The sequence below is a fragment of the Hydractinia symbiolongicarpus genome, chromosome 1 (assembly GCF_029227915.1).
Source record: "Hydractinia symbiolongicarpus strain clone_291-10 chromosome 1, HSymV2.1, whole genome shotgun sequence".
In the NCBI taxonomy this organism is placed as follows: Eukaryota; Metazoa; Cnidaria; class Hydrozoa; order Anthoathecata; family Hydractiniidae; genus Hydractinia; species Hydractinia symbiolongicarpus.
Genome location: NC_079875.1, coordinates 17,105,831 through 17,133,756, shown reverse-complemented (window position 1 = coordinate 17,133,756; position 27,926 = coordinate 17,105,831). Strand labels below are relative to the sequence as shown.

General features: G+C 32.7%; 3 protein-coding genes and 1 long non-coding RNA gene across 8 annotated transcripts; 2 read left to right on the top strand and 2 right to left on the bottom strand.

The window, feature by feature from the left end:
- The first annotated feature begins 315 nt into the window (after positions 1–315).
- Positions 316–4,078, top strand: LOC130644046 (uncharacterized). Its single transcript, XM_057449639.1, has 2 exons — positions 316–1,028; positions 2,819–4,078. The coding sequence occupies exons 1-2, from the start codon at positions 660–662 to the stop codon at positions 3,623–3,625; spliced, it is 1,176 nt and encodes a 391-aa protein (XP_057305622.1). The 5' UTR covers positions 316–659; the 3' UTR covers positions 3,626–4,078.
- Positions 4,079–8,358: 4,280 nt separating this feature from the next.
- LOC130643988 (uncharacterized) lies at positions 8,359–16,436 on the bottom strand. 4 transcript variants are annotated; one of them, XM_057449635.1, is made up of 4 exons: positions 16,283–16,436; positions 14,763–14,931; positions 9,798–10,192; positions 8,359–9,420 (listed from the first exon to the last, which is right to left on the bottom strand). In XM_057449635.1, exons 3-4 carry the CDS (start codon positions 10,173–10,175, stop codon positions 8,632–8,634), a joined length of 1,167 nt encoding a protein of 388 aa, XP_057305618.1. In that variant the 5' UTR covers positions 10,176–10,192; positions 14,763–14,931; positions 16,283–16,436; the 3' UTR covers positions 8,359–8,631. The 4 variants fall into 4 exon arrangements, with proteins under 4 accessions (XP_057305618.1, XP_057305619.1, XP_057305620.1 ...); XM_057449636.1 differs by lacking the exon at positions 14,763–14,931 and having other exon boundaries at positions 16,283–16,430; XM_057449637.1 differs by lacking the exons at positions 14,763–14,931; positions 16,283–16,436 and adding an exon at positions 14,335–14,512.
- Positions 10,747–17,499, top strand: LOC130644035 (uncharacterized). The gene is made up of 3 exons (XR_008982585.1): positions 10,747–10,833; positions 12,047–12,154; positions 17,377–17,499. It is a non-coding gene; the product is annotated as an uncharacterized LOC130644035 (long non-coding RNA).
- A 2,373-nt stretch (positions 17,500–19,872) lies between these two features.
- Positions 19,873–26,730, bottom strand: LOC130633660 (uncharacterized). Of its 2 annotated transcripts, XM_057444569.1 has the most exons (3): positions 26,552–26,730; positions 21,947–22,363; positions 19,873–21,294 (listed from the first exon to the last, which is right to left on the bottom strand). In XM_057444569.1, the coding sequence occupies exons 2-3, from the start codon at positions 22,331–22,333 to the stop codon at positions 20,506–20,508; spliced, it is 1,176 nt and encodes a 391-aa protein (XP_057300552.1). In that variant the 5' UTR covers positions 22,334–22,363; positions 26,552–26,730; the 3' UTR covers positions 19,873–20,505. The 2 variants fall into 2 exon arrangements, with proteins under 2 accessions (XP_057300552.1, XP_057300561.1); XM_057444578.1 differs by lacking the exon at positions 26,552–26,730 and having other exon boundaries at positions 21,947–22,520.
- Positions 26,731–27,926: the final 1,196 nt, after the last annotated feature.

Genomic DNA, 27,926 nt, shown 5'->3' with positions numbered 1-27,926 from the left:
CAGAAGCACAAATGATCACATAAACCCTCTAACATTTAGTCTATTTTCATTTTTGCAAGGAGTATTGGCTGTTCATGCATCCTTTAACCCAGCAGTTAGTCAATATTTTTCTTTTTTTGCTCTGCTGGCCATGTTTTTTTTCTGCATTAATGTTTTCCTTACCTTAATTTCTGCACATGCATCTTTTCGGAAAAACATAGCACTATGATTGAGTGTATTAAATATTTCCTACCATCGTATTACCCTTTTGTATACTCATGAAATTTATGATGTCAAAAGTAAATATCACAATATATAACAGAAATTTATTTGAATGTATAATTTAGCTTTGTTTAAAGTTCATATAAAACAAGGCTAATTTTGGCATTTAAAGATAATACTCAAACTTGTTAGACCCAACAATAGTGTGTCAAAGTGGGTCATGTCAATAAGATATAGCCCTTCCCTTTTATTACAGTGGCCACTACACTCTTATTCTCAGTTTTGTCAAACTGCATTCCTGAAGAAAGGTCAAAAAACCTGGCAAACTCCTGGAATTTACTTTGACATGTTACTGTATTTTAAAGTTTATTTGCAGCGGACCGAGATTATGTTTTTCAGCTGTGTATAACTGAACATTTTTTTTAAGATGCATTATTATTACATGGAATGATGCTGATATGACGCTTGAAAATTCTAAAAAAGCTATCACATGTAAAAAAGGGACAGCTGTTATACTTGCAGTTCAAATTGTTTTGTTCATTTATTACTGCAAATATTTATCAACATGGGGACAGCATATTAAATCAATAGGTGCACCATTACTGCTGTTTGTCAAATACAAAAGCACAGAAAGAAACATAAAAGAAATTGAAGAAGAAGTTCCTTATATAAAAAGTAATCCGTACTTAGCTAATTTCAATATTAAACCAAAGGGAAAAAAGAAAAATGTAACTTTATTGGTTATTGTATCAACTGGACCAAGGAGATACGATAGAAGAGCAACTATACGTAAAACATGGTGGCAGCAATGCAAACCTACAGGAAAGGTAAGAAAAGTTTTACAAATTATGTTACATTATTATTAAATTTGCAAAATATTTACACATTTTGAAAGATTTTTGGAGTTAAATTTTAGAAAGAAGGTGAAAAGAAATATTTTTATTGTTGATTGATTTCTATCGTGATAATACACTACTAAACTACTAAGCACTACTAAAAGAATTATTTAATTATTATGTCCTATTTATTAGCTGACAAATAGGCTCTTTTTTTAAAGTTAATAAAATAATCTCACATTATTAAGTTAATTAAAATTAGTGTAGCCATCGCATTGCACTAACTTTAAAGCCACTTGAGACCAAAAGTGGACCAGTCCACTAAGGCTAAAACAACTCCTTTTACAATTTGCAGGTAAATGACGCCATCAAAAATCCTTAAACCCTATTTCCTTAAAGGTTAAAGCACAAAATCATTGTTTGTATAAAAGGACAAGGTGATTGCTGATCTCATCAAAATTTTGTTTCTTAAAAAATATGTTTTTTAATTATGTGAAATTTATTCACAAGTTACTCAACCAGTATTTAAATTTATATTTTGCTGTTACAAATTGGCAAAATCCACTTAGGCAATTATATTACCGCCATTCTAAATTCAAAGCATGAACTATACTTGTGTTTAAAATTTACATAGTAAATTGTTTTGTAGATACATTTTTACTTGTTAGAAACCAGTTTACATAGATGGAACTGATACTGATTTTGTTGAGCTTATAAGTTTTGTTTAATTAAGATTTCTACTGTTGAAGGTTTGTAGGAAATTCACTTTGTATACCAATTGAAAGCACCAAGGAAACCAGTCTGACTGTGACTGCAATTTGACATAATCAGCCTCTTAGATTTAACGAAAGTAAAGGCTTGATTTTTAAATTTATTATGTTATTTGTTGAAAAGGACATCACGCCTATAATAAAACGCTGCTGCAAACTCTCCAGACAGATTTACATTATGGTTTAACATACTTGTACGACTCATACCTTTCATTCTTGCACTTTTTCGAAGATCTGTCAACGAACTCTATTATTGGTTTAAGTTCTTCATAACAGAACATAATATTACCCCAATGTCTTCTTCTTGCAAAATAAAAAATCATTCTGCACATTATCTTCATTACTGTTTGATATTCCCATAGGGGTTGAAAATATAAGAAATTTGTTGAGAATAGGGTTATTGCTGACATCATGAAAATTGTATTTTTTTAACGGTATGCCTTCTTGCATTGAGTGAACTTTTCCATCAGTTTTTGACTAAGTTTATACTAAACCTGATCCTTCTAGCATTGTCATCTACAATATTACATATTCATTTCTAAGTAGATTAGAATGGTGCAACTTTTACAGAAGTAATTGATGGCTGTGGGCATATTACTTATGAAGGCTCAAAGCCATTTACTTGGTAATGGAGAAATCATAAGAAATCTTTTTGCTTTACTCGATGATATAAAACTGGAGCTTATAAGTTATCAGCATAAAATTTTTTACCAAAGCATTGATCATTCTGGGAAATGTTATGTGTAGACGAGTTGTACAACCTGTTGAGAAATCTACTTTACTGTAATAAAACTGAAGGGTATAAAACATTAAATAGCATTCACGAAATTTCTTGAAATGAATAAAAGTCTTGCTCCAGAAGTATTTTGTTTGATGCTTTAGATGCTGTTGCGAAAATTTTAGGATTTCTTTTTTATTCAAGCAAAATAAAGTTTATCTGTTTTCACCAACTTTAAGCACATTTCGCATGATTAGATATTTTCTGATACAGTCTAATATTATTTTTCTTAGGTAATACCAGAATGTATCTTCATAACAGATGAGCGTGTTAAAGGTCAGGAGTTTTATGACATTGTTAAAAATGAATCCGACACATACCATGATATGCATTTTCAAAACTTATCTGGTGGTGTAGAGTTTGGTAAAAGATTTTTATATCATATGGTGTACGCAGTAACGAATTATAACTTCGATTATTACTTAAGAATGGACGACGATTACTACTTTTGTATGGAAAGGTTTCTTCATGAAATTCCAGTCCCAATGGAGAAATATTTTCACTGGGGGTGGGTACATAATGTTCCTGGTATAACACGTCCAGAAGAAAGCATGATTTTATTTTCAAGGGATGTTATAGAATTATTTTTATCACAAGACCCTAACAAAATGTTGTGTCATCCATTGGCAGATCAGATGATAGCTGCATGGTCAAACCATATAAACATGACGTATTTATTTAGGCATGATTCCAGGTTACATCATCATCCCCCGGTACGTGATTTACCACATATTAAGAATAGTAGGAATATTTGCGGTAGATTCATTGGTGTTCATGGTGCTTATCCCAATGAAATGAAAACGTTGTGGAATAACAGAGGCAAACAGAGTATTTATACGACCGTGAAATACAATTCTCATATTGTTGCTATTCAAAGACCATTTAGGTGGCAACTGTTCGATCATATTTGGCAGTATGAACCAAAACCATGTGTTTCAAACCCTTCTTGGAATACTTCAAAGTTGTTTGTAACGAAAGGCTCCTATTCAGGTCGACAAGGTGAGGACAAGGAACATAAAAAGCCACGCCATAGCCAGTAGCTAAACGTACAACCGAATAATGTTAGGATAGATATAGGAAGCGATAGAAAAAAAGCCTCCTTGGAACTGCAGAGGACTTAATAAAGCTGTCTTAAACATGCAGAAAACAACCCTGATAAGAAACTCCAGTTCCATTGACAGTTTGAATTTTTTAAAGTTCCAATCAAACATTTTTTTTTGCCGACAAAAGTGGAGCAACATCAATAATACACTGCACTAACAAATTTTGTTGCTGAAAAGTGTAATAGCACTATGGTTTTTTAACGAACTATGGTTTTTTAACGAACTATGGTCTATAATAGCACTATGGTTTTTTAACGAACAAAAGAGTCGAGCAGTCAGATTTTTTCAAACTAGTTAATTTTATTGAGCTATTGTTTATTTTTATTTGTTGTTAGAGAGAGTGTTTTATTTGTATAAATCAAAAGTTAAGGTATATATACACATTTGTATAAAGTTATAAATATATATATATATATATATATATATATATATATATATATATATATATATATATATATATATATATATATATATATATATATATATATATATATATATATATATATATATATATATATATATATATATATATATATATATATATATATATATATATATATATATATATATATATATATATATATATATATATATATATATATATATATATATATATATATATATATATATATATATATATATATATATATATATATATATATATATATATATATATATATATATATATATATATATATATATATATATATATATATATATATATATATATATATATATATATATATATATATATATATATATATATATATATATATATATATATATATATATATATATATAAAGTTTGTTTATATATATTATAAAAGTGAATCAACTTATTATTCATTTTCGGCTAACATTTTGGGCTTTTTTGGTTTATTTTGTGAGTAATTGAAGGAGCCTGCAGCATTAGTTTTCTTTGTATAGCTTGATCATGAAAGAAGGGTTCTAGTGGAACATCTTTTAACGAAGCGGAAGTTTGATAATTTGATCATTTTATTGCCTAATCCACTGTTGTCAAGTTAGATAGAAATTTTATTTATGTAGCTGTATAATTTATTTGAGTTTTATATTTATTTATATTTATTTATCTCGTAGGCAACGAAAGGAATCTAAATAGCTGGATAAAGGTGATGGGTTCTTTTAGCAAGAGTTAACAAGTGCATCCCAGGTCATACTTTTAGATTTTCTCAAATTTGCACCAGTGTTAGGTATCCATAAAACAGTTCAGGCTTTTAAGGTTTAAGTTCAGAAATTCGCCCAATATTTTTAAATATAAATTTCTTCTCAGTTCAGTAACTATGTCATTTTTAGCTTTAAATTGTTCATATTTTAGATAGTTATATACTTTAGTGGTAAAAACTGGCTTTTCGCGACTTTATGGGTATCACTTATCACTTTTTCAAGAAAATATGTATAAATGAAAGTAAAGTGAAAAAAAAAGCAAATTAACAGATTTCAAATGCATTGCTATTTAGGAAGTTTGTCACCAAAAAATGTTCGCTAACCTCCACGACCTTCACCCTGCGTTTCTCATGTCCTTGTGCGATTTATATCCCAATACCATGTGTTCTAGTGAAATCTCTCTGGGTCTATTATTTTGCAAGAATTAAGTTTTGCGATTTATAGTAATCAAATATTTCATGAAACGAAACTTTTGCGATTTTGCCCAAAAACCGCGACAGTTTATACCTTTAAAGTATCTACACAATATGTATGTTACGGTGATGCGATAAAATAAGGGATTATGCATTTTTAATTGGTTATTATGCATAATAATAAAAGCCCAACACGTAATATCCCAAAAATAAGCATAATTTCCAATTTAATCATATTTCCCGTAACATATGCATAAAAATTAATATATCAGAAGTTTTATTGACGTGTTTTAAATAGTTTTATTTGATAGGTCAAAGCTAATTGACAATCTTTAGAATATCCTCCATTTACAGAGTGTCTGAAAGAAAGAAATTTTATTAAAATTGCGGAACTATTGTTTTTCTACACCCCATGTTTAAACCGAATTTCATATTATTTTGATAAATTTGCAGGAGAATTTTAAACAACTCGAAAAAGGTACAATGCGAAAAAGAGGTTATTGAAAAAAAGGCATGTTTCTAAAATAATTCTTTCGCCGTAATATTCTGGACTCGTTATCGGCAGCCGATGGAAATATCCACAGGCTCGCCCGTCCTTTGAGTTTTCCTGTCGCAACAAAGTGGACAAAAAAATATTAGTGCGCATTTTTGAAACTTCAAAATACGGCTATTATTAAAGAGATAGCCGGGAAACCCGGCGTCAAGCCGCCCGGTTGAGCCACAATACGATCAGGTGGAGTGCATTGTACAGGTATTTGGTATGTCGTAAATCAAGTGAAGGCATACACCATTATAGAGTTGCGATTTTAAGATAGTTAAAAAAAATAACTTTTCCGCAACGATAGCTGAAATAAGAGTTTACAAACCACTGTTACTCCATCATAGCAAAAAATTATTCGTGACACCAGGCTGAGCGCTTAATACAGTTAATCGGTGTTGTGCAGGCGTATAGGGATAATACCCTTTTAAAACTAAAACTTCTCACACACTGTTTAAATAACAACACAAGAAACAGTCCATTGCTAACACAAGGCTGCGTGCTTAGTACAGTAAAAAGGTGTTACATCAGTACAGCCGTGATCACAGAGAAAGTTTAAAAATTAATTGTCACTGTGGGCTGACCCCTCATTACAGGCGCATAGGCGTAACATTTTTTTTATAAAAAAAACAGTCTGTTGTTAACTGCGCTAAGCGCTTAGTACAGTTACACCATAGAGATATAATATATTTCTTATATTATATCTCCATGGTTAAACAGAGTTGAACAGGCGTATAGGCGTAATACCCTTTTGTAGAAAAACTTTATTGCAGCTTCGGTTTAAGTAAAAACACTGGAAACAGCCTGTCGTTACCCCTCCAGCTAAAACAATCGCTCAGCCATTTCATTTTCAGAAAAAGTTTTCAGGAAATTATTAAAAAATGTAGCTACCTAGCTAACTGCATTTAGCATAGGAATTATTGCTTAAGAACATTGTTGTAACCAAACTGCATTTTATACTTTCACTAGGAGCTAGCTAAATAGCCAAAGCCTCAACATAAAAATAAATTTTGGCTAGGATAAAAAGCTCTTGTACCATACAGAATAGTATTAAGTAAGGCTCTAGGTAGCTAGCTGGCAAAATCTATGTTCCTAACCAAAAATTCTAAAACTGATGCGTTTAAGATCTGTACGTGGCTCAAGCTCGTTCCCAGCCCCTTTTACTGTGGCGTCATAAATTTCGCTAGAACTATCAGAAAGCGCAGCGCCGTTGAAAAGCAAATAGTCCTGGGGACGAGGTTGTACGTGGCTAGAAAACGTAACAACATATAAACCTTTCAGAAGATAAAAAGCCTGCAAACCTGACCACACATCACCACTTTCAAAATTAAAATGGCGTTCGTCCAGCCGCAAAAATCTTAGATTTTTTTTTAATTGAAAATCTTGGATTGTTTTAAAGAATAGAGCGTCGTGATTGGTATACTACATGCGAGCAGTCGAAACAAAGTCGGTTAATATATATCGCATTTGGTATTGGTGCACAATTGAGAAAATTTCGTGTTTCCGTAACGTGACGCAGCTTTCGCGGACACACAGACAGACAGACAATGGTTATTATTTAAAGAGATAATCTTTCAAGAAATTCAGGCCGGGAATGTTCTATGCTTTTAAGGAAATTTCAACCTTGACATTCTTACATAAACCTGGTTCCAATGAAGAAACGTGGAAATTTTTAACACCCCTTTCTTCGTTTTTTTTGCATTTTAAATTTCTTCCAAAAACAAATGTCATTTAACACACACACTGGAATTAACACCAAAGACAATAACACGATACATATATTAAGAGCAATGTCACCTACATTTGTTTCTGTCGATGTAAAATTTAGTGAAAAGTTATTTAAATTTTTAATTCTCTTTCTAGTACAATTCGATTGTATATAATAATACGGAGAGTGTGTCCGTTTTTCTGTGACAAGCAAAGTGGATTATATTTTTTGCAATTTCTTTTAAAAGCGTCTATAATACATTCCCTAGAAAAATATTGCGTATTTTATATACGCTGTTTCCGACGTTCTGCGGTAATTCGGAAACAAAGTTTCTTTTCATGTTTTCCACTACAATGTAACCCGACTTCGCAAGTTATACGCATGTGCGCCAGAATAGTATAAATGCCGTTGTGTTCACGATTTTAATTGGCTAGAGCAAATCATGCGATAAAATAAAATGATTTCATTAGTTGGTAAGTTTATTGCTTGCTAATTTAAGTTTACCGTGACGGTGCTTTGTTATAGATTATTGCACGGGTAAAGTCACAGGTAATGAACGTTGTTATTATTGTTGTCCATTTCGTTCGAAAGCTTTGTTTTTGTCTTTTAAATAAAATTGGCAACAAATCATTTTGTGATAAGAAAAACATACAATACATTTTAAAGGGTTTTGGAGTGGATTCCTCCATGGGATTTCATTCAAAACATTTTTTCAGCCTTCTTAAGGAAAGTATCAACAAACCTTTTTGTGAGAAGAAGCACGCTAATTTAAGTGGATTCTTCTACGGGTTTAAATTACTAGTTGGATAATAAAATACACAAGTGATCAATAAGTCAATCATATATACAGCTCTACATACTATATAAAAATAAATTAAAGATACTGAAGTTATCATAGAACAACATTTTTTCTTGACCAAAATTTTAACCCTATTTCTTTTTATAACACTTTTATCAACTTTTGATTTTTATGTTTATATTTCAGATTGAATATTTTAGTTTTGCAATTGTTATCTATGAAGAAGAAGAATATGATCACTTAGCTTTTAATAATTCTAACGTCCATTTGTGTGTTAACATAGTAAGGTAGAAGCTTTTTTCAATGATGTTCTTTGTCCTCACCTTGCCGACCTGAATAGGACCCCTTCGTTACAAACAGCTTTGAAGTATTCCAAGAAGGATTTGAAACACATGGTTTTGGTTCATACTGCCAAGTATGATCGAACAGTTGCCATCTGAATGGTCTTTGGATAGTCACAATATGAGAATTGTGTTTCAAGGTAGTATAAATACTCTGTTTGCCTCTGTTATTCCACAAAGTTTTCATTTCATTGGGATAAGCACCATGAACACCAATGAATCTATCGCAAACATTTTTACTATTCTTAATGTTTGGCAAATCACGCACCGGGGGATCATGATGTAATCTGGAATCATGCCTAAACAAATACGTCATGTTGATATAGTTTGACCATGCAGCTACCATCTGATCTGCCAATGGATGACATAACATTTTGTTAGGGTCTTGTGATAAAAATAATTCTATAACATCCCTTGAAAATAAAATCATGCTTTCTTCTGGACGTGTTATACCAGGAACATTATGTACCCACCCCCAGTGAAAATATTTTTCCATTGGGACTGGAATTTCGTGAAGAAACTTTTCCATGCAGAAAAAGTAATCGTCGTCCATTCTTAAAAAATAATCGAAATTATAATTCGTTACTGCGTACACCATATGATACAAAAACCTTTTACCAAACTCTACACCACCAGACAAGTTTTGAAAATGCATGTCATGGTATGTACGAGATTCGTTTTTGATAATATTATAGAATTCTTGATTTTCAGCAAGTTTATCTGTCATAAATATACATTCCGGTACCACCTAAAGGCAAGAAAACATACTTATACGTATACCGGAACCGTCCTTTACAATTTATTCGAAGCAAACGCAGCTGTTCAATTAACGTAACAATTAAATAATCAACTTTTTGAAATACTTTTATTACCGGAGATGGTATAATTATCGCGCGTTCAGCATGTAATCATAAGGTTTCATGTTCGAGTCTCCACTCCAGCGCACTTTAAATATAGTATTGTGAGTTCATTTGGTGCCATCTAATGACCTCTAACCGGTTTGTGTGGTAGAAATTTCTGCAGAGCCAACCCTGGCAGCACCTTTGGGTAAAAACATCCCCATTCCTCCCTACTTAAAGCGACTTAGCCTGCTAAAAGCCTGATACGAAAATGTGTTATCCTTACCTTTCCTGTAGGTTTGCATTGTTGCCACCATGTTTTACGTATAGTGGCTCTTCTGTCGTATCTTCTTGGTCCAGTTGATGCAATAACTAATAAAGTGACATTCTTCTTATTTCCATTCGGTTTGATATGAAAATTTGCTAAATAAGAATTATTTCTTATATAAGGGATTTCTATTAACTTTGGCGAAGAGTTTTGTTCCAGTTTCTCTCTGTAAATATCGTTCTGTACCACCTCGGTATAGTTGATAAAAAGCATCCAGTCGGAAAAATATCTCACGTAATAACATATCAGCACGAGTTGAATCGAAACAATAACAAGAGCAAATCGTTTACGCCCAAATGACTCCTTTAGATGTGGCGATTTGAAACAGTGACCCATATCAACGATCGTACAACCTAAAAAAACATTGAGATACAATGAAATCATATTTCTATATTCCAGTAACTCGAACAATTACTCGTTAGAATTACTCGATAAGTCAAACCTGAAATGTAAATAGAAAGTGTAGGCGAAACCTGAAATTTTTCTTGCTGCGCCAGTGCTTTGAGAAAATGGCCAGAGAACCGATGTAATATCGTCTCAACTAATAAGTAACTAAAAATGATTTCGATGCTTGTCTTGACATTCACTGGATATATTAATATAAATCCAACCTTTCACCACTAAAACGTATCAAACGTAACTACACTACCAAACGTTTAAAAAAATGAAACAAAGTTGTCATAAAGTTCAAGGATATGAAGGCATTTTTCTTCATGAGACAGCCATTGTTCTACCTGCCACCATTTAACGACAAGACGATCACAAATATTTCCTCAAAGCTTCACTGTTGAAAGAAAGCAGATACTAAACTAACCGGTTTTCATGTTGTATTGTGAATTACTTTTCTGATACAGCTCAAATATTTAGTTTAAACGATAGCTCATTAATCATTCTGTTAATTTCAATAGAAAAAACTTAGCAAAAGTTGAACATGTCCAACTTTTAAAAAACTTATAAAATTGAAAGACAGTTGTATATCTTTCCTGTTTACACGGTAAGTTTTTTTATGTAACATTTTCATGTTACAATGTCTTTAAACTATAGCGGTACTTTTAAACTTACCATGTTTTTTAGCCTTTTTTCTTAAGAGAATACCCCCTACGTTTTGCACCTCTTCTATAAAGTTTTTAAGCTAATTCTAAGCTTTAAGCTTCCTAAAGCTAAACCATATATAAACCTCCATTGTTTACGTAATTTATATTTCGTATTTAAAACGTATTGTAACATTGTATGGGCAAGTACCAATAGCAGTAAATTGCAAAAATTATACAGTCAACAAAAACATGGATGTAGAATAATTTTTGGTGTACACAGATATACCTCTGGTGAAACACTGCTTGGCAAGATTGATGTTCTGAATATACTTGAATTAAACATTCAAACATTTCTTTATCTTTTAAACGTAGCTAGATATAATACCAGGTATGCCAGAAGTAACTTTACTGTTACAAAAACTATTTTAAAGTCTGGTTCTTTTTAAATTCGACATAGAGGACTCCAGCTGTGGAATTCATTTTTGATTGAGGATATTGAAATATATATAATACGCTTTAACATGTGTCTAAGTTAGCAATTCGTACCTGTAATATTAATGTAAGCAAATATTTTTAGTACAAAAACAAAAAATGGTGTTTGTAATGTGTGAGGGTGTGTAGGAAATACTAATAACTAAGGACGACTCATTTATATAAATATATATTTTATGCTTGAGATTGTAAATAGTATTATGAATGTACCGTAGCATTTATTAGCATGTAATACTCAACAACTAGGGGCTTAGTAATAAGGCTCACTGCTTTCTACTTGCTTCTGCCATCTTATTGTGAACAATTAGCGCTGGTGCAACTTTTTATTATAGGCGAAATATATATCTGTCTATCTATCTATCAATCTATAGGTTAAAAATTGTAGGGAAAAATATAATAGCTAGTAAAAATATCTCTAAAAGAGAACAATATTAAAAAAATATTTTAAAATCGTTTTTAGATTATTGTTTTGTGATCTCAAAAAACAGCAAACATGAGAACCTAGTAGTTTTGTAGATGGGACCTCATTTGTAACAGAGGGGTTCGTTTTTTATCCGTCTCTTATAAACCGTTCTTGCTCAAAATAGCGTTGAGTAAATTTATTTGAGTAAGCAAACTCTATACTTTAAAAGATTTGGACTTGAACATGTAATACGTTTAACTCGGTGATTTCATTTTTAGCCGAAAGACACAAACGCAAAAGACAAATTATTTTGAAGATGTTGATTGCTGATTCAAATAAAAGAAAAAATAAAGAAGAAAAAAAAACGAAAACTTCCAAGATACTTGGTAGTATTAGCATTTAAAACTTTTTAAACCTTATTTGTTCTTGATAAATTCTATACCATTATATAGGAAACTAGTCGATAAGTGAAAAAATCCACTGATGCAGGATAAAAATTTTGATGACGTCAGCAACCTATCCATTAAAAATTTAGAATTTTTTTTTCAAGAGATATAAGGACGGGTTTTTGTTTAAATGTGTATACCTGTTGCTTTCATCGTATAGATCTTAAAACGCTGACGAAGAAAATGTATAGGATTATGTACTTTTGTCAAACGGTTGCCAGAGATATCAAGGTTTAAAGGTTTTTTGATGACGTCATCAATCCGTCCATTCCGAAACGGATTCGGGGACCCAGGTTTGGGAAACTTACCCAAATTAGTCCCAGGTAGTTCCTAGTTACCCACGCAGGAGATGACGTCAGTTATTTCCACCCGTTTCCAAGTTATTTAGCTTTAAATTTAAAAGTGCAATGCAATGGCTTCACTAATCTTAATATACTTCCCTTTGACGTCAATATTGCTCTAACGTCAAAGATTGCTAATTTACGGAACATATTGATAAGCGATATTTTATAGACTTTATCAAAGAAATTTTATCCACTTTGTAAAAGTCACAGACAGACAGAACTGGCGTATTATTATATAGACTAGTCGATAAAGCCCGTGGAAAAATCCACTGAAGGCAGAATAAAAATTCTGATGACGTCAGCAACCCATCGACAAAAAAAAATAATCAGGACCTTGTTTTCACGTTGCCTCCATTGTGTAGAGCTTAAAGCGCTGATCAAATAAATGTATATGATTATGTGCTTTTGATAAACGGTTAATGAGATATAGGGGTTTAAAAATTTTGATGATGTCAGCAGAGACCTGTCAAAACACAAAATATTTTTTTAAGAAATTTGTATACCCGCTGCCTTAATCGTATAGATCTTGAAACGCTGATTAAGAAAATGTATAGGATCAGGTACTGTGGATAAACGGTTGCAGAGATATTGGGGTTTGAAGGTTTTTTTGATGACGTCATCAACCCGTCCATTCCGAAACGGATTCGGGGACCCAGGTAGGTGCTCCCTAGTTACCTACGCGGTGAAAAATCATTGACGTCACCATCTCGTTTCCAAGTTATTTGGCCTCAAAGTTTTAAGTGCACTGTAATGGCTTCACTAATCTTAATTAACTTTCCTTTGACGTCAATACTATTTTAACGTTAAAGTTTGGTAAATTACAGAACAATTCTATAGGCGATGTTTTATAGAATTTGGTAAAGAAAATTGTAAAGAACTTAATCCCTTTGCAAAAGTGACAGACAGACACACGGAACTGGCGTATTATTATATAGACTAGTCGATAAATCCCGTGGAGTAATCCACTTAGACAGAAGGACAATGGCAAAATAGGTTGTTTTAGTTTTTTTGCTGACGTCAGCAGTGCAAATACAAAATAAATATATTTTTTTAGAAATTTGTATACCTGTTGCCTTCATCGTATAGATCTTGAAATGCTGATCAAGAAAATGTATATGATCATGTATCTTTGACAAACGGTTGCAGAGATATCAAGGTTTAAAGGTTTTTTGATGACGTCATCAAACCGTCCATTCCGAAACGGATGCGGGGACCCAGGTTTGGAAAACTTACCCAAATTGGTCCCAGGTTGTCCCTAGTTACCCACGCGGTGAAAAAACATTGACGTCACCACCTCGTTTCCAAGTTATTTGGCCTCAAAGTTTTAATAACAATAATGGCTTCACTAATCTTAATTAACTTTCCTTTGACGTCAATACTATTTTATCGGTAAAGTTTGGTAAATTACAGAACAATTTTATAGGTGATGTTTTATAGAATTTGTTAAAGAAAATTTTGAAGAATGTAATCCACTTTGCAAAAGTGACAGACAGACACACGGAACTGGCGTATTATTATAAGATATCATATGAGGTTTTTAAAAATATATACATTAATGTATCAAAATAAAGTTTTAGTGAATTAATATCATTTTAAAATATGACATATTTTTTGTATACTCACGCCTTAAAATACTGCTACTTTACAGTTTAAATCCAAACACTTTCTAAGAATCCATATGCACGATTTTGTTGTATTGTTTTTTCGTTTCAACTTTTTTAAACCAACATGATATATCCTTAGCATATTTTTACTACCACAGTTAAATGTACTTACTTTTCCTTCAAATATTTTCACTTCAGGTTTTAATTTTATAATAATTTCTGGAACAAACACTATAACTAACCCGTTGAGTATTCTACTTTTAGTAAGCATGATTTATATTTTATGGAACAGGTTATCGTCTAAAAGGACTCCAAATTAGCAATTTGTAGCTATAGAATTATATCATGATGTAAAATTTCACTTTTAAATAGAATGATTGAGAATGAATGAATAACGCTTTGACGTAACAAACTCAATAGATGAGAAATAATTCATTGAACAACTTATAGTGTATTTAAACTTAAATAAAATTAATACCATATATTTCTGTTACGATATTTAGTAACTTTACGCGAATAATTTATCGTCTAAAAGGGCTTAATAAATCATCATGATATATCCTTAGCATATTCTTAGCACAGTTTAGTATACATACTTACCCTTTCTTCAAAAGAACGTTGAATCGCTCCTTGTTTATTATCTTTCCTAAATGCGCAGTTTTACTTCAAAAGTGAAAATAGACAGCATGATAATTTTATTCAAGTTGTCAAATTTGGAGCCAGATGTACTATCGGATGACGGTATTCTTTGATCTTCGCTAAACTATCGCTGAAAAAAATCAAAACGTTTTGATTTTATTCGTAGCTAAACTAAACTATTCTTATATTCTGGTAATAATTTTTCAATAATTTTCGGTACAATACACTTAATTATTCTTTTAAGTATTTTTTATTTAGTAAGCTTAATGTATGATTTATCGAATAGTTCGCCGTCTAAAAGGGCCTTAAGATTAAAAAATCTGAGTATCCGAACTGCTGTAAAAATCAACTTTAAGGTGCGTTGTTTAATTCAACTAACAGACAAAACACTGGATTTTGTGGGGGAGATATAGCAAATGGAACCTAAAAAGACATTTTACATCCAAAAATAGGGTGCAATACAGTGAGTGCTGTTGTTTTCCTTGTATGTTATATAGGATGCGGGTAAAATTTCAAGATGAGCACATTAAAATATCCTTAGGACAACTAAAAAAGCGATATAACAAAATAACGCTATAAACAGAGTCTCTCCAGAAAATGTATAAATCTGAATATGCTTTTCGGTGGCCCGTAGAGAAATCCGCGGGTTTGCCTCTCTTTCATTTACAGCATTTCGTGTGTCTCGTTACTGCAGTTACCATTTTGCATGACAGACAGACAGACAGACGTATATGGGTAATATAACAGACTATTCGTTAGACAGTGAAAAAATCCATGGGTTCGCCCGTCCTTTAAATTTACCTGTCGCAACAAAGTGGATAAAAATGTATCGCATTTGAGATTCGTGTTTCTGTAGCGTGTCCTTCAACTCAGCCGGGGAGCCGCACAGAGACAGACGGAATACGGCTATTATTAAAGAAATAGTCGTTAACTCGTGGAAAAATCAACGAGGTCGCCTGTTACTTATATATCGCATTTCGTGTTTCCGTAACAGGACAGACAGACAACGGCTATTATTAAAGAAATTTCGCGACATTGCTTTACGTAAATAAAGTCGTGGCACCTGTACTTTTCCCAGTCTATTGTGATAATTTGTGTTCATAGCAGCACCAATGTTTGACCTTACATTGTCATAATTTGGTGGGTTTTTTATTCCCGCGTAATATTAGCACACACATACCAAAGAGATATAAACATACGGCACTGTTACAGTATAAAAAATAATTTTAGATCTCGCACAACACGTAGTAATAAACAGTTTCATGCACAGTCAAGCGTCACGTCAAAAAAATAATTTTATTCCCACTATATTTATTACTAACAAAAATATCTTTCACGTTTTGGATAAAAAAACTGCCTTGTGAAATTGAATGATTCCTTTCGATAACAGTAAAAAAACGAATGCTTTGTCCAGAGAAAGCAGCTTAACACAACGACATTTACTTCAAACATTATGTAGTATATTAATTAAAATAAATCACCTTTATTTTTATCTTTTATATTCAACGTTGGTTAACTTGTTATTTTTCTACTACGGACTCACAACACATAACTTTTGGCTTACTTTAAAATGAAATTAAAATAAACCATTCGTAAAGAACCTCCTTGAGACGTAACTACTAATTACAATCATTTTTGGAAAACAAAAGTTTTAACAAAAGTACAAATTGATTCGAGACAGCCTTTATGAACGGATTGCATGACCTGTTGTGTTGATCGAAATTATATATTGGATTCAATATATTAACACAATACACTGAAACAATAGGTGCTCTCATGAAGGTATAAAAGAAAAGTAAATACAACTTAAAATCGTCCATTTTAATTTTATATAAATTTCTATTGAAAGCGGTATCCTTTCAAATTATGCCAGATGCGAAGTTCATTGGATACACAGATTTGGGCATACTTGCGTTTGTTTACGTTCTTGAATTTTAATACATTTAAATACATATTCCCTGAAGGCGGGGGTCTAGGTGGCTTCTGAATTTTATTAGCCAATCATCTTTAGAAGATATGTACACATTAGAAGCACGAAGAAACTTTAGTATTCTTGAGGGAAGTGGAAAAACATTAAGTATATGTGTTGCAAAAAACTGAATTAAAACATAAGATATACATGCGCCGTTGTAACGCCGTTATAACCATGGCTCAATTAATGTTTAAGAAAAGGTCTCTGAAAATTTCAAGTCGATCCATTGATGTTGCACAGTTTATAGGCTTTTATTTCTGACATACTTATAAGTAAAATTTCTGTAAAAAACGCGGGCAAGAGCCATTATGAATGTTTTGATTTGCTGAATGATTCTTTTGTTTTATTTCTGCGCACAAATTTTTGTTTATTTAAGATCTCGTATCGAAAGAAAAAAAAGCATGATTTTTCAGAAAGAGTTTGGTAAATATTCTAGTCGTGTAAGTTGGTGAGTTGGCGAGGCGTGAGTCAGTGAGCTGATGAGTTGCAGAATCTTCCGAATGCCGACATCTGGAAAAATATGCATACGCTCTCCTTGTCGCTCTCCACCGTAGAGTTTATATTTTAGGAAGTAATAATATCATCATCACATTATATTTTTAGACGTGATCCACGAAAGGCGTTCAGTCACAATTATGTCAAAGCGACGAGTTCGAAAAAGTGGTAAAAAGTCGCGAACAGTTGTAAAAATATAACAAAGAATATAAAAATTATAATGTTTTTTCCTCTCATTAAAAATTAATGCTGTGTTTCCTTTAATCGAAAATACTGCATTCTTTTATCCCTTCCCTTCATAGTTTCGAATAGCAAGAAACGTATCTGTGATCACCTTTTACCACCTTGTATTTAAACATAGAAGATTTTCTTCAATATGGCCAATATTCCGGGGGCGATTAACAGATACTTCTATTAGGAGAAGACTGATCGAATTTTTTAGCTGTTTTTTTGACAATGTATATTTTATTTTTGTATATGGTGGGATGGAATTTGGATAACAGAATGTAGTATTTAAAGGGGTATAAAAGTGCCACAGGTGGCTTGCGATAACAGTGACAGGGGGTGGACAGTAATTTAAAAATAACGAGTTACAAAAACACTTACAACGCTTCAACACGTGTCACCTTTTTTTTCAAATAAAAAACATCTTGCAGGTGCATCAAATCTGTTCACCGCAGATAAAATAATGTTATCCTTTTGCGCAAAACGTTTTATGAGCTAATATCCCATCAGACAACAGTTTATGTCTATTTCGGACTATTCCAGCGAAAAAACGGGTTAACGTGCTAATAACAATAATAAAATGTCCGGAAAAATAACCACATGACAAACGGCAGCCGTATATTTTTTGAACTCACCAACTCGCAACTCGCGACTGGCATACTCATTAACTCACCGACTCGAAGATTATCTATACTCTTTTAGAAAGCATTTGAAATTAACGTTAATTTAAGATGCTTTCTTAAAAATCATGCTTTTTTCTTTCGCTTTTTGTCTTAGCCTAGAAGTGATGTGGCCATAGAGTGAAGAGAGAAATTTTTTTATAGAATGATGTACTCAATATCCTGAGGAAGATTTTGTTAACATTTTAAGACCGTGTAAATAAATATCTAACAGACAAACTTTATTTTTATTTATTACGTTATCTCTTAAGGACTGTGATGGTAGTTTTTGTTAGCTAATGCTACTACACTTGGCGACTTTTTGCATGAATTAATTTGATTGACAGTTGGTCCTAATTGGTCAATCACAATTCCTTTCTAAACAATTGAACTAACTCCCCGCGGGAAAATTTAAAGATGAGTTCGTTCACTTTGAATGCGGTACCTGTTTTTGCATCACGCATGATATTAATAGTTCTAAAGAAGATGTATGTCCTATTCTTTTTTACCTCCATGGTATAATCTTTGAAGAGTTTGAAAAGAAGGCCGAGTTCTTTACTTTTAGTGAAATTTCAGCCTTGACATCTTTTTAATAATAGCCGCATTCCGTCTGTCTATTTGTGCGCGAGAAAAATGTTGGGCTACGGAATCACGAAATATGCGATATATAAAGGACGTGCGACCCCGTGGATTTTTCCACGGGTTAACGACTAGTCTATACTATAATACCAGTATACGTCTGTCCGTCTCTCACGCAAAATGATACCGAAGGTAGCGAGACGCACGCTATGCTGTTTAAAAAGGACGGGAAAACCTGGTTCATAAAAAAGTGAAATGTTTTGACACCACTTTCTTCGTTGTTTTTTTTTATTAACACTGAAGAAAATAACAAGATACATATATTAAGAGCAATGTTACCTAAAGTGGATTCCGTCAATGTAAATTCTAGTGAAAAATCATTTAAATTTTTAATACTCTGTCCGGTACAATTTCATTCTGTATAATAATCCGAAAAGTGCATCCCTCTGTCTGTGGCAGGCAAAGTGAATGAATTTTTTACAATTTTTTTCAAATACGTCTATAATATATCCCCTATAAAAATGCTCTGTATTTTATAAGCGCTGTTTCTGCGATAATTCGGAAACGAAGTTTCTTTTCGGATTTTGCACTACAACATAACCCGACTTTTCAAGTTAAATGCATGCGCGTCAGAATAGTGTAAATGCACGTGTCGTTTTTACGGGCAAGCCTCGGTCTTTGGTCTCATGGATAGCATCGCAAAATTTAACACTGTCATTAATATCTAATTAATTAATTAATATAATTAATATCTAATTATTTTAATTTCCGTTTTACGTACGTAACGGCGCGAATAAACAACAAAAAGTTAGTGTGGAGAAGAACAGACGGACATTCACAACTGTAAGTGACCAGCTTCACGGTTTTCTTTCTTGGAAAACACGCACAAAAGATACTGAGAAAGTTTTTAATCCAGTTGCTGGTCACAAGTCGGCAGATGTCAAGTACAAAGATTTGCGATAAATATGAAATATGTTTTATAAAATATGTCATGTGATGTACCACATTACTCCAATACTGTTGTTGTCTGTTCTAATTTATTGTTGGAAAGACGTAAAAAGAACCGTTTTGTTCACGATCTTAATTGGCTAAAGCAAATCATGTGATAAAATAAAGTGATTTCAATAGTAAGGAATTTCATTGCTTGTTAATTTAAATTTACCGTGACGTGTGCTTTGTTATAAATTATTGCACAGGTAAAGTCACAGGTAATTACCGTTGTTATTATTGTTGTCCATTTCGTTCGAAAGCTTTGTTTGTGTCTTTTAAATGAAATTGACAACAAATCATTTTGTGATAAGAAAAGCATAAAATACATTTTAAAAGGTTTTGGAGTGGATTCCTCCATGGGATTTCATTCAAAACAATTTATTCAAAACAAATTATCAACAAACCTTTTTGTGAGAAGAACGACACTAATTTAAGGGGATTCTTCTACGGGTTTAAATTACTAGTTGGATAATAAAATACACAAGTGATCAATAAGTCAATCATATATACAGCTCTACATACTATATAAAAATACATTAGCCATACTCCTTTTAAAACTGGCCCTTTCCGTAAATTAAAAAACATTATATTGAAATTATCAAAGAACAACATTTTCTCTTGACCAAAATTTTAACCGCATTTTTTTTATAACACTTTTAACTTTTGCTTTTTATGTTTATATTTCAGATTGAATATTTTACTTTTGCAGTTGTTATCTATGAAGAAGAAGAATATGATCACTTAGCTTTTAATAATTCTAGCGTCCATTTGTGTGTAACATTTTTCAATGATGTTCTTTGCTCTCACTTTGCCTACCTGAATAGAAGCCTTTCGTTACAAACAGCTTTGAAGTATTCCAAGAAGGGTTTGAAACACATGGTTTTGGTTCATACTGCCAAGTATGATCGAACAGTTGCCATCTGAATGGTCTTTGGATAGTCACAATATGAGAATTGTATTTCAAGGTCGTATAAATACTCTGTTTGCCTCTGTTATGCCACAAAGTTTTCATTTCATTGGGATAAGCACCATGAACACCAATGAATCTACCGCAAATATTCCTACTATTCTTAATATGTGGTAAATCACGTACCGGGGGATGATGATGTAATCTGGAATCATGCCTAAATAAATACGTCATGCTTAAATGGTTCGACCATGCAGCTACCATCTGATCTGCCAATGGATGACATAACATTTTGTTAGGGTCTTGTGATAAAAATAATTCTATAACATCCCTTGAAAATAAAATCATGCTTTCTTCTGGACGTGTTATATTAGGAACATTATGTACCCACCCCCAGTGAAAATATTTTTCCATTGGGACTGGAATTTCGTGAAGAAACTTTTCCATGCAGAAAAAGTAATCGTCGTCCATTCTTAAAAAATAATCGAAATGATAATTCGTTACTGCGTACACCATATGATATAAAAATCTTTTACCAAACTCTACACCACCAGACAAGTTTTGAAAATGCATATCATGGTATGTACGAGATTCGTTTTTGATAATATTATAGAATTCTTGATTTTCAGCAAGTTTATCTGTCATAAATATACATTCCGGTACCACCTAAAGGCAAGAAAACATACTTATACGTATACCGGAACCGTCCTTTACAATTTATTCGAAGCAAACGCAGCTGTTCAATTAACGTAACAATTAAATAATCAACTTTTTGAAATGCTTTCATTACCGTAGATGGTATAATTATCGCGCGTTCAGCATGCAATCATAAGTTTTCATGTTCGAGTCTCCACTCCAGTGCACTTTAAATATAGTATTGTGAGTTCATTTGGTGCCATCTAAAGACCTCTAACTGGTTTGTGTGGCAGACAAGCAAGTTAGAACAATGCTATATTTATGTTGTACGGTAATGTAACATAGTTGCAGTCGGAGGGGAGAAGAAGCCAATCATTAGGATGGAATCCCCAAGAACATTAAAAAACTACCCGTTATTCCTTCCTTATTTACTTACTATTTATTGATGTAGAGTAGTTATCCCAATCGGAGGGTGGGTGATGCGATTAAGTGGGCAATTTCCCTTCCCGGTAATTTTACAAAATTGCGTCGTTTACAGATGATCTAAACAGTACGTTTTGTAGAATTAGTAATTCTGCGGAACAAACCTTTGTAGCACCTTCGGGTAAAGACATCCCCATTCCTCCCTACTTAAAGCGACTTTGCCTGCTAAAGGCATAATATGAAAATGTGTTATCCTTACCTTTCCTGTAGATTTGCATTGCTGCCACCATGTTTTACGTATTGTGGCTCTTCTATCGTATCTTCTTGGTCCAGTTGATACAATAAGTAATACATTCACGTTCTTTTTATTTCCTTTTGGTTTGATTTGGAAATTTGCTAAATAAGAATTGTTTCTTATATAAGGAATTTCTGTCAAACTTGTCGAAGAGTTCTGTTTCAGTATCACCTCTTTATAGTTGATAAAAAACATTAAGGGCGTTCTTAATGACGTCATATGCTGCCTCCCGTCGGAAAAATATCTTACGTAACAACATATCAACACGAGTTGAATCGAAGCGATAACAAAGGCACAGCCTTTATACCCAAATAACTCCTTTGGATGTGGCAATTTGAAAGAGTGACTCATATTTTCTTTGCCAAACAACGATCGTACAACCTAAATATACATTTGAAGTACAGTAAAATCATGATATCTTAAAATTCCAGTAACTGGAACAGCTAGTTACTCGTTAGAATTACTCGATAAGTCAAGCCTAAAATGTATAGGGAAATGTGGTCAAAACCTGGGTTTTTTTATTAAATACTCTTGCTGCGCCAGTGCTTTGAGCGAAAGACCGAAATCTATGCAAGGATTGTGATACTGTTTATGTCGGTGAAACGAAAGGTTGTACAATCAACTTGTACACCAGCACAAAAGAGCCGTCTACAACGCTGATACAGACATAAATAAGATTGCGGACCATAGCTGGTAGAATAATCGTATTATTGACTGGGACAATAAAGAGGCCATAGTCCGAAAATCCGGTCGTACAGCAAGAAATGCGAAAGAAAGAAGCCGGAAATAGACAGAAATACTCGTATCAATAAGATTTCCTATTAACTTCCAGAAATATGGTTCGCACTTTAGAAAGCGGATATTTAGAAATAGTACAATAGTTCGAGACAAACGCCACAGAAAGCGAAATTTTAGAAAAAGAAAAGATTATCAATCCATAAAAAATCTACAATGGACTCTCTCTGACTCGACTATCTCCTGGACTTTAGCGACTTTTTCTTTTTCTTTCTCAAACATTTTGTGTCTCAGGTTTTATCTACACAGTAAATAGCACTAAAAAAATAGGGAATTAAAAATGATAGCTTAAATGCACCCAAATCATTTGAAATTTAAAATATGGATACCAACAAGGAAACAGTAGGCCTTGTCTTGTACGATTGTCAAGATGACTGCTAAATTGCGCTAATCGATGGCAAATTTAATCAACTTTTAAATTTGGTTTTTACCACCACTGCAACGTCAATACTCCAGCAAAAGAACCAACGTGTCACAGGCAGCCTTAGAGAGAAAAAGAGCTTTGTCCAAAGATTTCAAATTAAAAAGCCATGAAGATACTGATTAATTCTTGGCAAGTCGTAGCCAAAAAAATTCATAACCATCGCTAACTGTTTTATAAAGGTCGAAATAACTCTTGTTCTAACCAAGCTGCTATCGCTAATTCATATAAACTATTTAAAAATCCCTTGGATCAATGCTGATTCTTCAATGGTACCAGATGATGTCAACACTACATAAGTGAGTCTAGACGATGACGTTATTGTAACTGCACCCGAGATTTTGAAGCTGATATTGATGAAGAGTTCAGGAATACGCAGGAAAATGATAGAATAGGAAGTGAGCGATTACGAGGTTTTAAATGCAAGAAACTTCTGATCCTGTTGTGGAAAAGCCTTTAAAATCAGAAATTGAATCGGCTGTAGATGTTTTGAAATGTACTACCATATTTAGCGCCTAAAGCGGGCAGATGAAAAGATTTATTTTTACCTTGAAACGGCTATGTTAAAACGAGGAAATAAAATCTATCAATCAAAGAGATAAATACAATTTTTTACTTTATCTAATTATAATATTTCTTTTGAGCAATTGAGCATGAAGTCTAAAAAATTTCAATTTCATGAGAATTTTCTCCACCTCGGACAAATCTTTTCGTCCCTTGCGAGTACAAGAAAGAACTTTTACCCAATGTAATTACTTAAATTGTTGTCATCTGATTGGTTGATTCTGATACTCTAATTCAATTCAAATAAATAGCAAAAAATGATTTTGATTATTGCTCATCGATGACAGCTGTGGCATAGACCAAAATGCAGCATCTTTCACTGAATCTCCCGTTTGCGTGTCTTCACATTCACTGGATATATCACAGCTTCATAAACCGAACTTTTCACCACTAACGCATAACAAAACAACACAACCTAAGGTTTGAGAAAGCGAAACTGAGTTGTCACAAATCTCCAGGATATGAAGTCATTGTTTTTCACGAGATAGGCATTGTTCTAATTGTCACCATCAACGACAAAACGATTACAAATATTTCCTTTATAATTTTTACTAAACTAACCGGTTGTCATGTTGTACTGTGAATTACTTGTCTAATACAAAAAAACTGGTTAGTGCGAAATAATCCGATGATTTGATTGGTTTACAAATCATCAAAACAGGGCTTAGTATTTATACAATAATAACGAAATAATCCAGGCTATACTGAAGACATCGTCCTGGGTCATTGCACCATTTTTGGGCAAGCAAAGCCACGTGCGTAGTGACGTCAAATATTCCAGCTTTCAGACGCATGAAAGGTAAATAATCGGGTAAAGACATCAGAAAATGTACTCACTCTGTTCCCAAAAGATCCAATCTTTTTGCATGTTAATTAGAAACTTTAATTCCCTCAATCTTCCATTTATTCAGCCTAAATGCATTACGTTACTCTTCAAGTAGATACTTTTCAAGTAAGTATTAAGAGAGATGTTGTCGAAAGTAGAATAAACTAAATGGCTTACACAAGCCTCAAGGTAGTTAATACAGTCAAAAGTTGCACAGTTAGTTATAGCTAGCAAAGTCTCTTATATTAATTCAAAAAATTTGTCTGTGATTGAAAATACTGAACAAGGCCAACACTTGTTTTTTTTTTCCTCCTAAAGAATGTAAAAAATAGCATGATCTTCAAATACTATATTTTTATTGCTAGCTTTTGGGAAATTTTCCAAAATTTTTTACTATTTGTTACTTCCTATTGTTTACTTTTGCCGCTTATTTTAAGTCTTCCAACCTATAATCTCCACAATATTGTACTGTATAATCTCCACAATACTGTACTTCAAAAGTGAAACTAGACAGCGGGGTAATTCTGTACAAGTTGCTAAATTTCGAGCCGGATGACTATCGGATGTCGGTATTCTTTGATCTTCGCTAAGGCTGCAAATTTAGCAACTTGTACAGAATTATCACGCTGCAAATTGAGTAAGAATGAACGATGCTTCGACACGTCACAAACCCAACGGATTAGGAATAATTTATCGAATGATTCATAGTGTATTTAAATGTAAATTAAATTATTACATTAGTTTTCTGTTGCCATATTTAGTAACTTTACGCGAACTATTTAATTCTAAAAGGGTCTTGGACACAAAAAAACTAATGGAGTGATAAATTAAAAAAAGGGTCTTGGACCTATATTGATATAGTTTGTGTTTTACTCCCGCGAAAATGTCAGCACGCCGGGGAACGTGGGGGGGCAGAGGGCACAGTCGACCCCCCCCCCCCCCCCCCCCCCCAAATAATTTTCCTGATAAAAAAAAAAGAAAAACAGAGAGAGAGAGAGAGAAAGAGAGAAAGAGAGAAAGAGAGACAGATTTAGTGTCATTTCTCCAAAAGTTAGATAACCCAAGAAAACTACTTTTGTTTTAGTTATAAAAGTGGGAAAACTGATGTTAGTTATGCCTGTTACAAATGCTGTTAGCGAACAATGTTTTTTAGCTTTGAACCGCATTAAAACTTACCGTCGAGCTACCATAACTGATACACAGATGACTAATCTAATGGTGTTACATACTCGCAAATCATACACTGATAATATGAAGTAGTAAACAAAATTATTAAAAAGAGAGAAAATTGTTCAGGAATATTCGGATCCTTACCATAGATTATTATTATAAAAATCACTGAATGTGTTTTGAGGGGGCACACAGCACATCACATTTGGAATTTTTAAAATAAAAAGTCCAAATGCGATGTAAATATTCTAAAGTCAGCAGCACCCCAAAAATTTCTAGTGTTCTTATCATTTTTTATATTATTGTAGTCGTGTATATAAATCTCTTTCTACCTTTTGGTTTCTGATGGAAATTTTTATCTATATTTTGATGCCAATTAAACAATGCAGCTTTTTCAAATTACTACAATATCGAAACATCCATCGTGATTTTAACATTTAACCATGAGATCGTTGACATCTGAAAGGGCATTTTCCGCCAATCTAGAGATGTAAAACTTGAAAATTTCCCACTCGGCGGCCACCATTGGGGCCGGCTCAGGTAGCCACTATATAAAGCAAAATTCATATTTGCAAGTTGTGGTTACGGCACTATTAGAGATAATCTATGAAACATACGGTATGCACTGTTACAAAATAAAGAATAATTTTAAATCTCGCACAACGTAATCAAGCGTCACGTCAAGAAGAAATATTCATTTGTCGATAACTGTTAAAGAAACGATTTCCCTGTCCTCAATACAATTCTAACAGTTTACTAAAAATCTTATATAATATAAAATTAAAAAAATCACCTCTATTTTTATTATATCTTTTCCATTCAACGTTCGTTAACTTGTTATTTTTTTCACTACGGACTCACAACACATCAATTTGGCTCGTCATATTACTTTAAAATGAAATTAAAATAAACCAATCATTACACATCAAGTAGCTACCTTGATACGTTGCTACTAATTTTAATCGAAAGATTTAACAAAAGTGCAGATTGCCTTTATGAACGCATTACATGACCTGTTGTGTTGATCGAAATTATTTATTGGATTCAATATGATAACACAATGCACTGAAACAATAGGTCCTTCCAATGAAACCGTAACTACAGAAGTGCAATAAACAAGACTCTTATTTTAAGCTTGGTTTCTATTAAGGGGCTACAAAAGGAGGTTTTGATTTTTGACATGCACGGAAGCCGAGCTAATGGCGATGAACAAGGAGTACTTAAGACAAAAACAACTTCTAGAATGATCTTAAAAATTACTTTGGTCATCCAATTATAACTGAAAATGACGAAAACGTTCCTAGATGTATTGGCTATCCATAACTTATTCGATATAAACACTCACCTTGCTATCAAATCAAGGTTTCTGATAAAATAAACTGGAAATTGTTATGCACTAGATAGCTATCTATATTCTCCTTAATTTTGCATAGACACATACAAGAAAAAAAAGCCAGTTTAAGACGATGACTTCTTTGAGGTCTTAATTACCTTTTTAAAGTTAGCAACATAGGAATTTTTACCAAATATAGTTTCTCGTGTTGTCCCTTGTTTCTGGCCGAAATCGAAATAGCTTATTTGCTTACTTACATAAAGACAATTAATTCTGATATATATGACAACCAAATCTAATCAAATCTATATTGTGTTCATTTAATAAATATGACGCAAAAATAAAAATAAAAATAAAACGGAAGGGAGTTTCGGACAAAGATGTGGATTTATGGCTACTTGGAAAAAAAAATATAATTCATAATTATATTATCCTATAGACAATTTAATTTGCTTTTATACTTAATAAATAATTCTAAAGAAAAAAACAAAATTTTTGAGAAATAACAAGAAGTCCATGGGGCTTGAAGATTTCCGCAATTAGCCTAAAAGATTTTAAAATTTAAAGTTGATCTTAAAAACTGAGAATTATGGGGTAAACAAATCATTGAGTATTCTTTACGATGGCCCCTATGGCTCACTTCTCTTCCAAATCAAGATCACTTCTCTTCTATATAACGAAACACTTCTCTTCTGTATTTTGACACTTCTCTTCAGTATTTTGACACTTCTCTTCTGCACTTAACACTTCTCTGCATGTGGCTCTTTACAACTTGAATTCTAAAATCTGGTCCGCAATTTTACATCATTGGTCCGTAGTTTTAACCTTTTGTGAG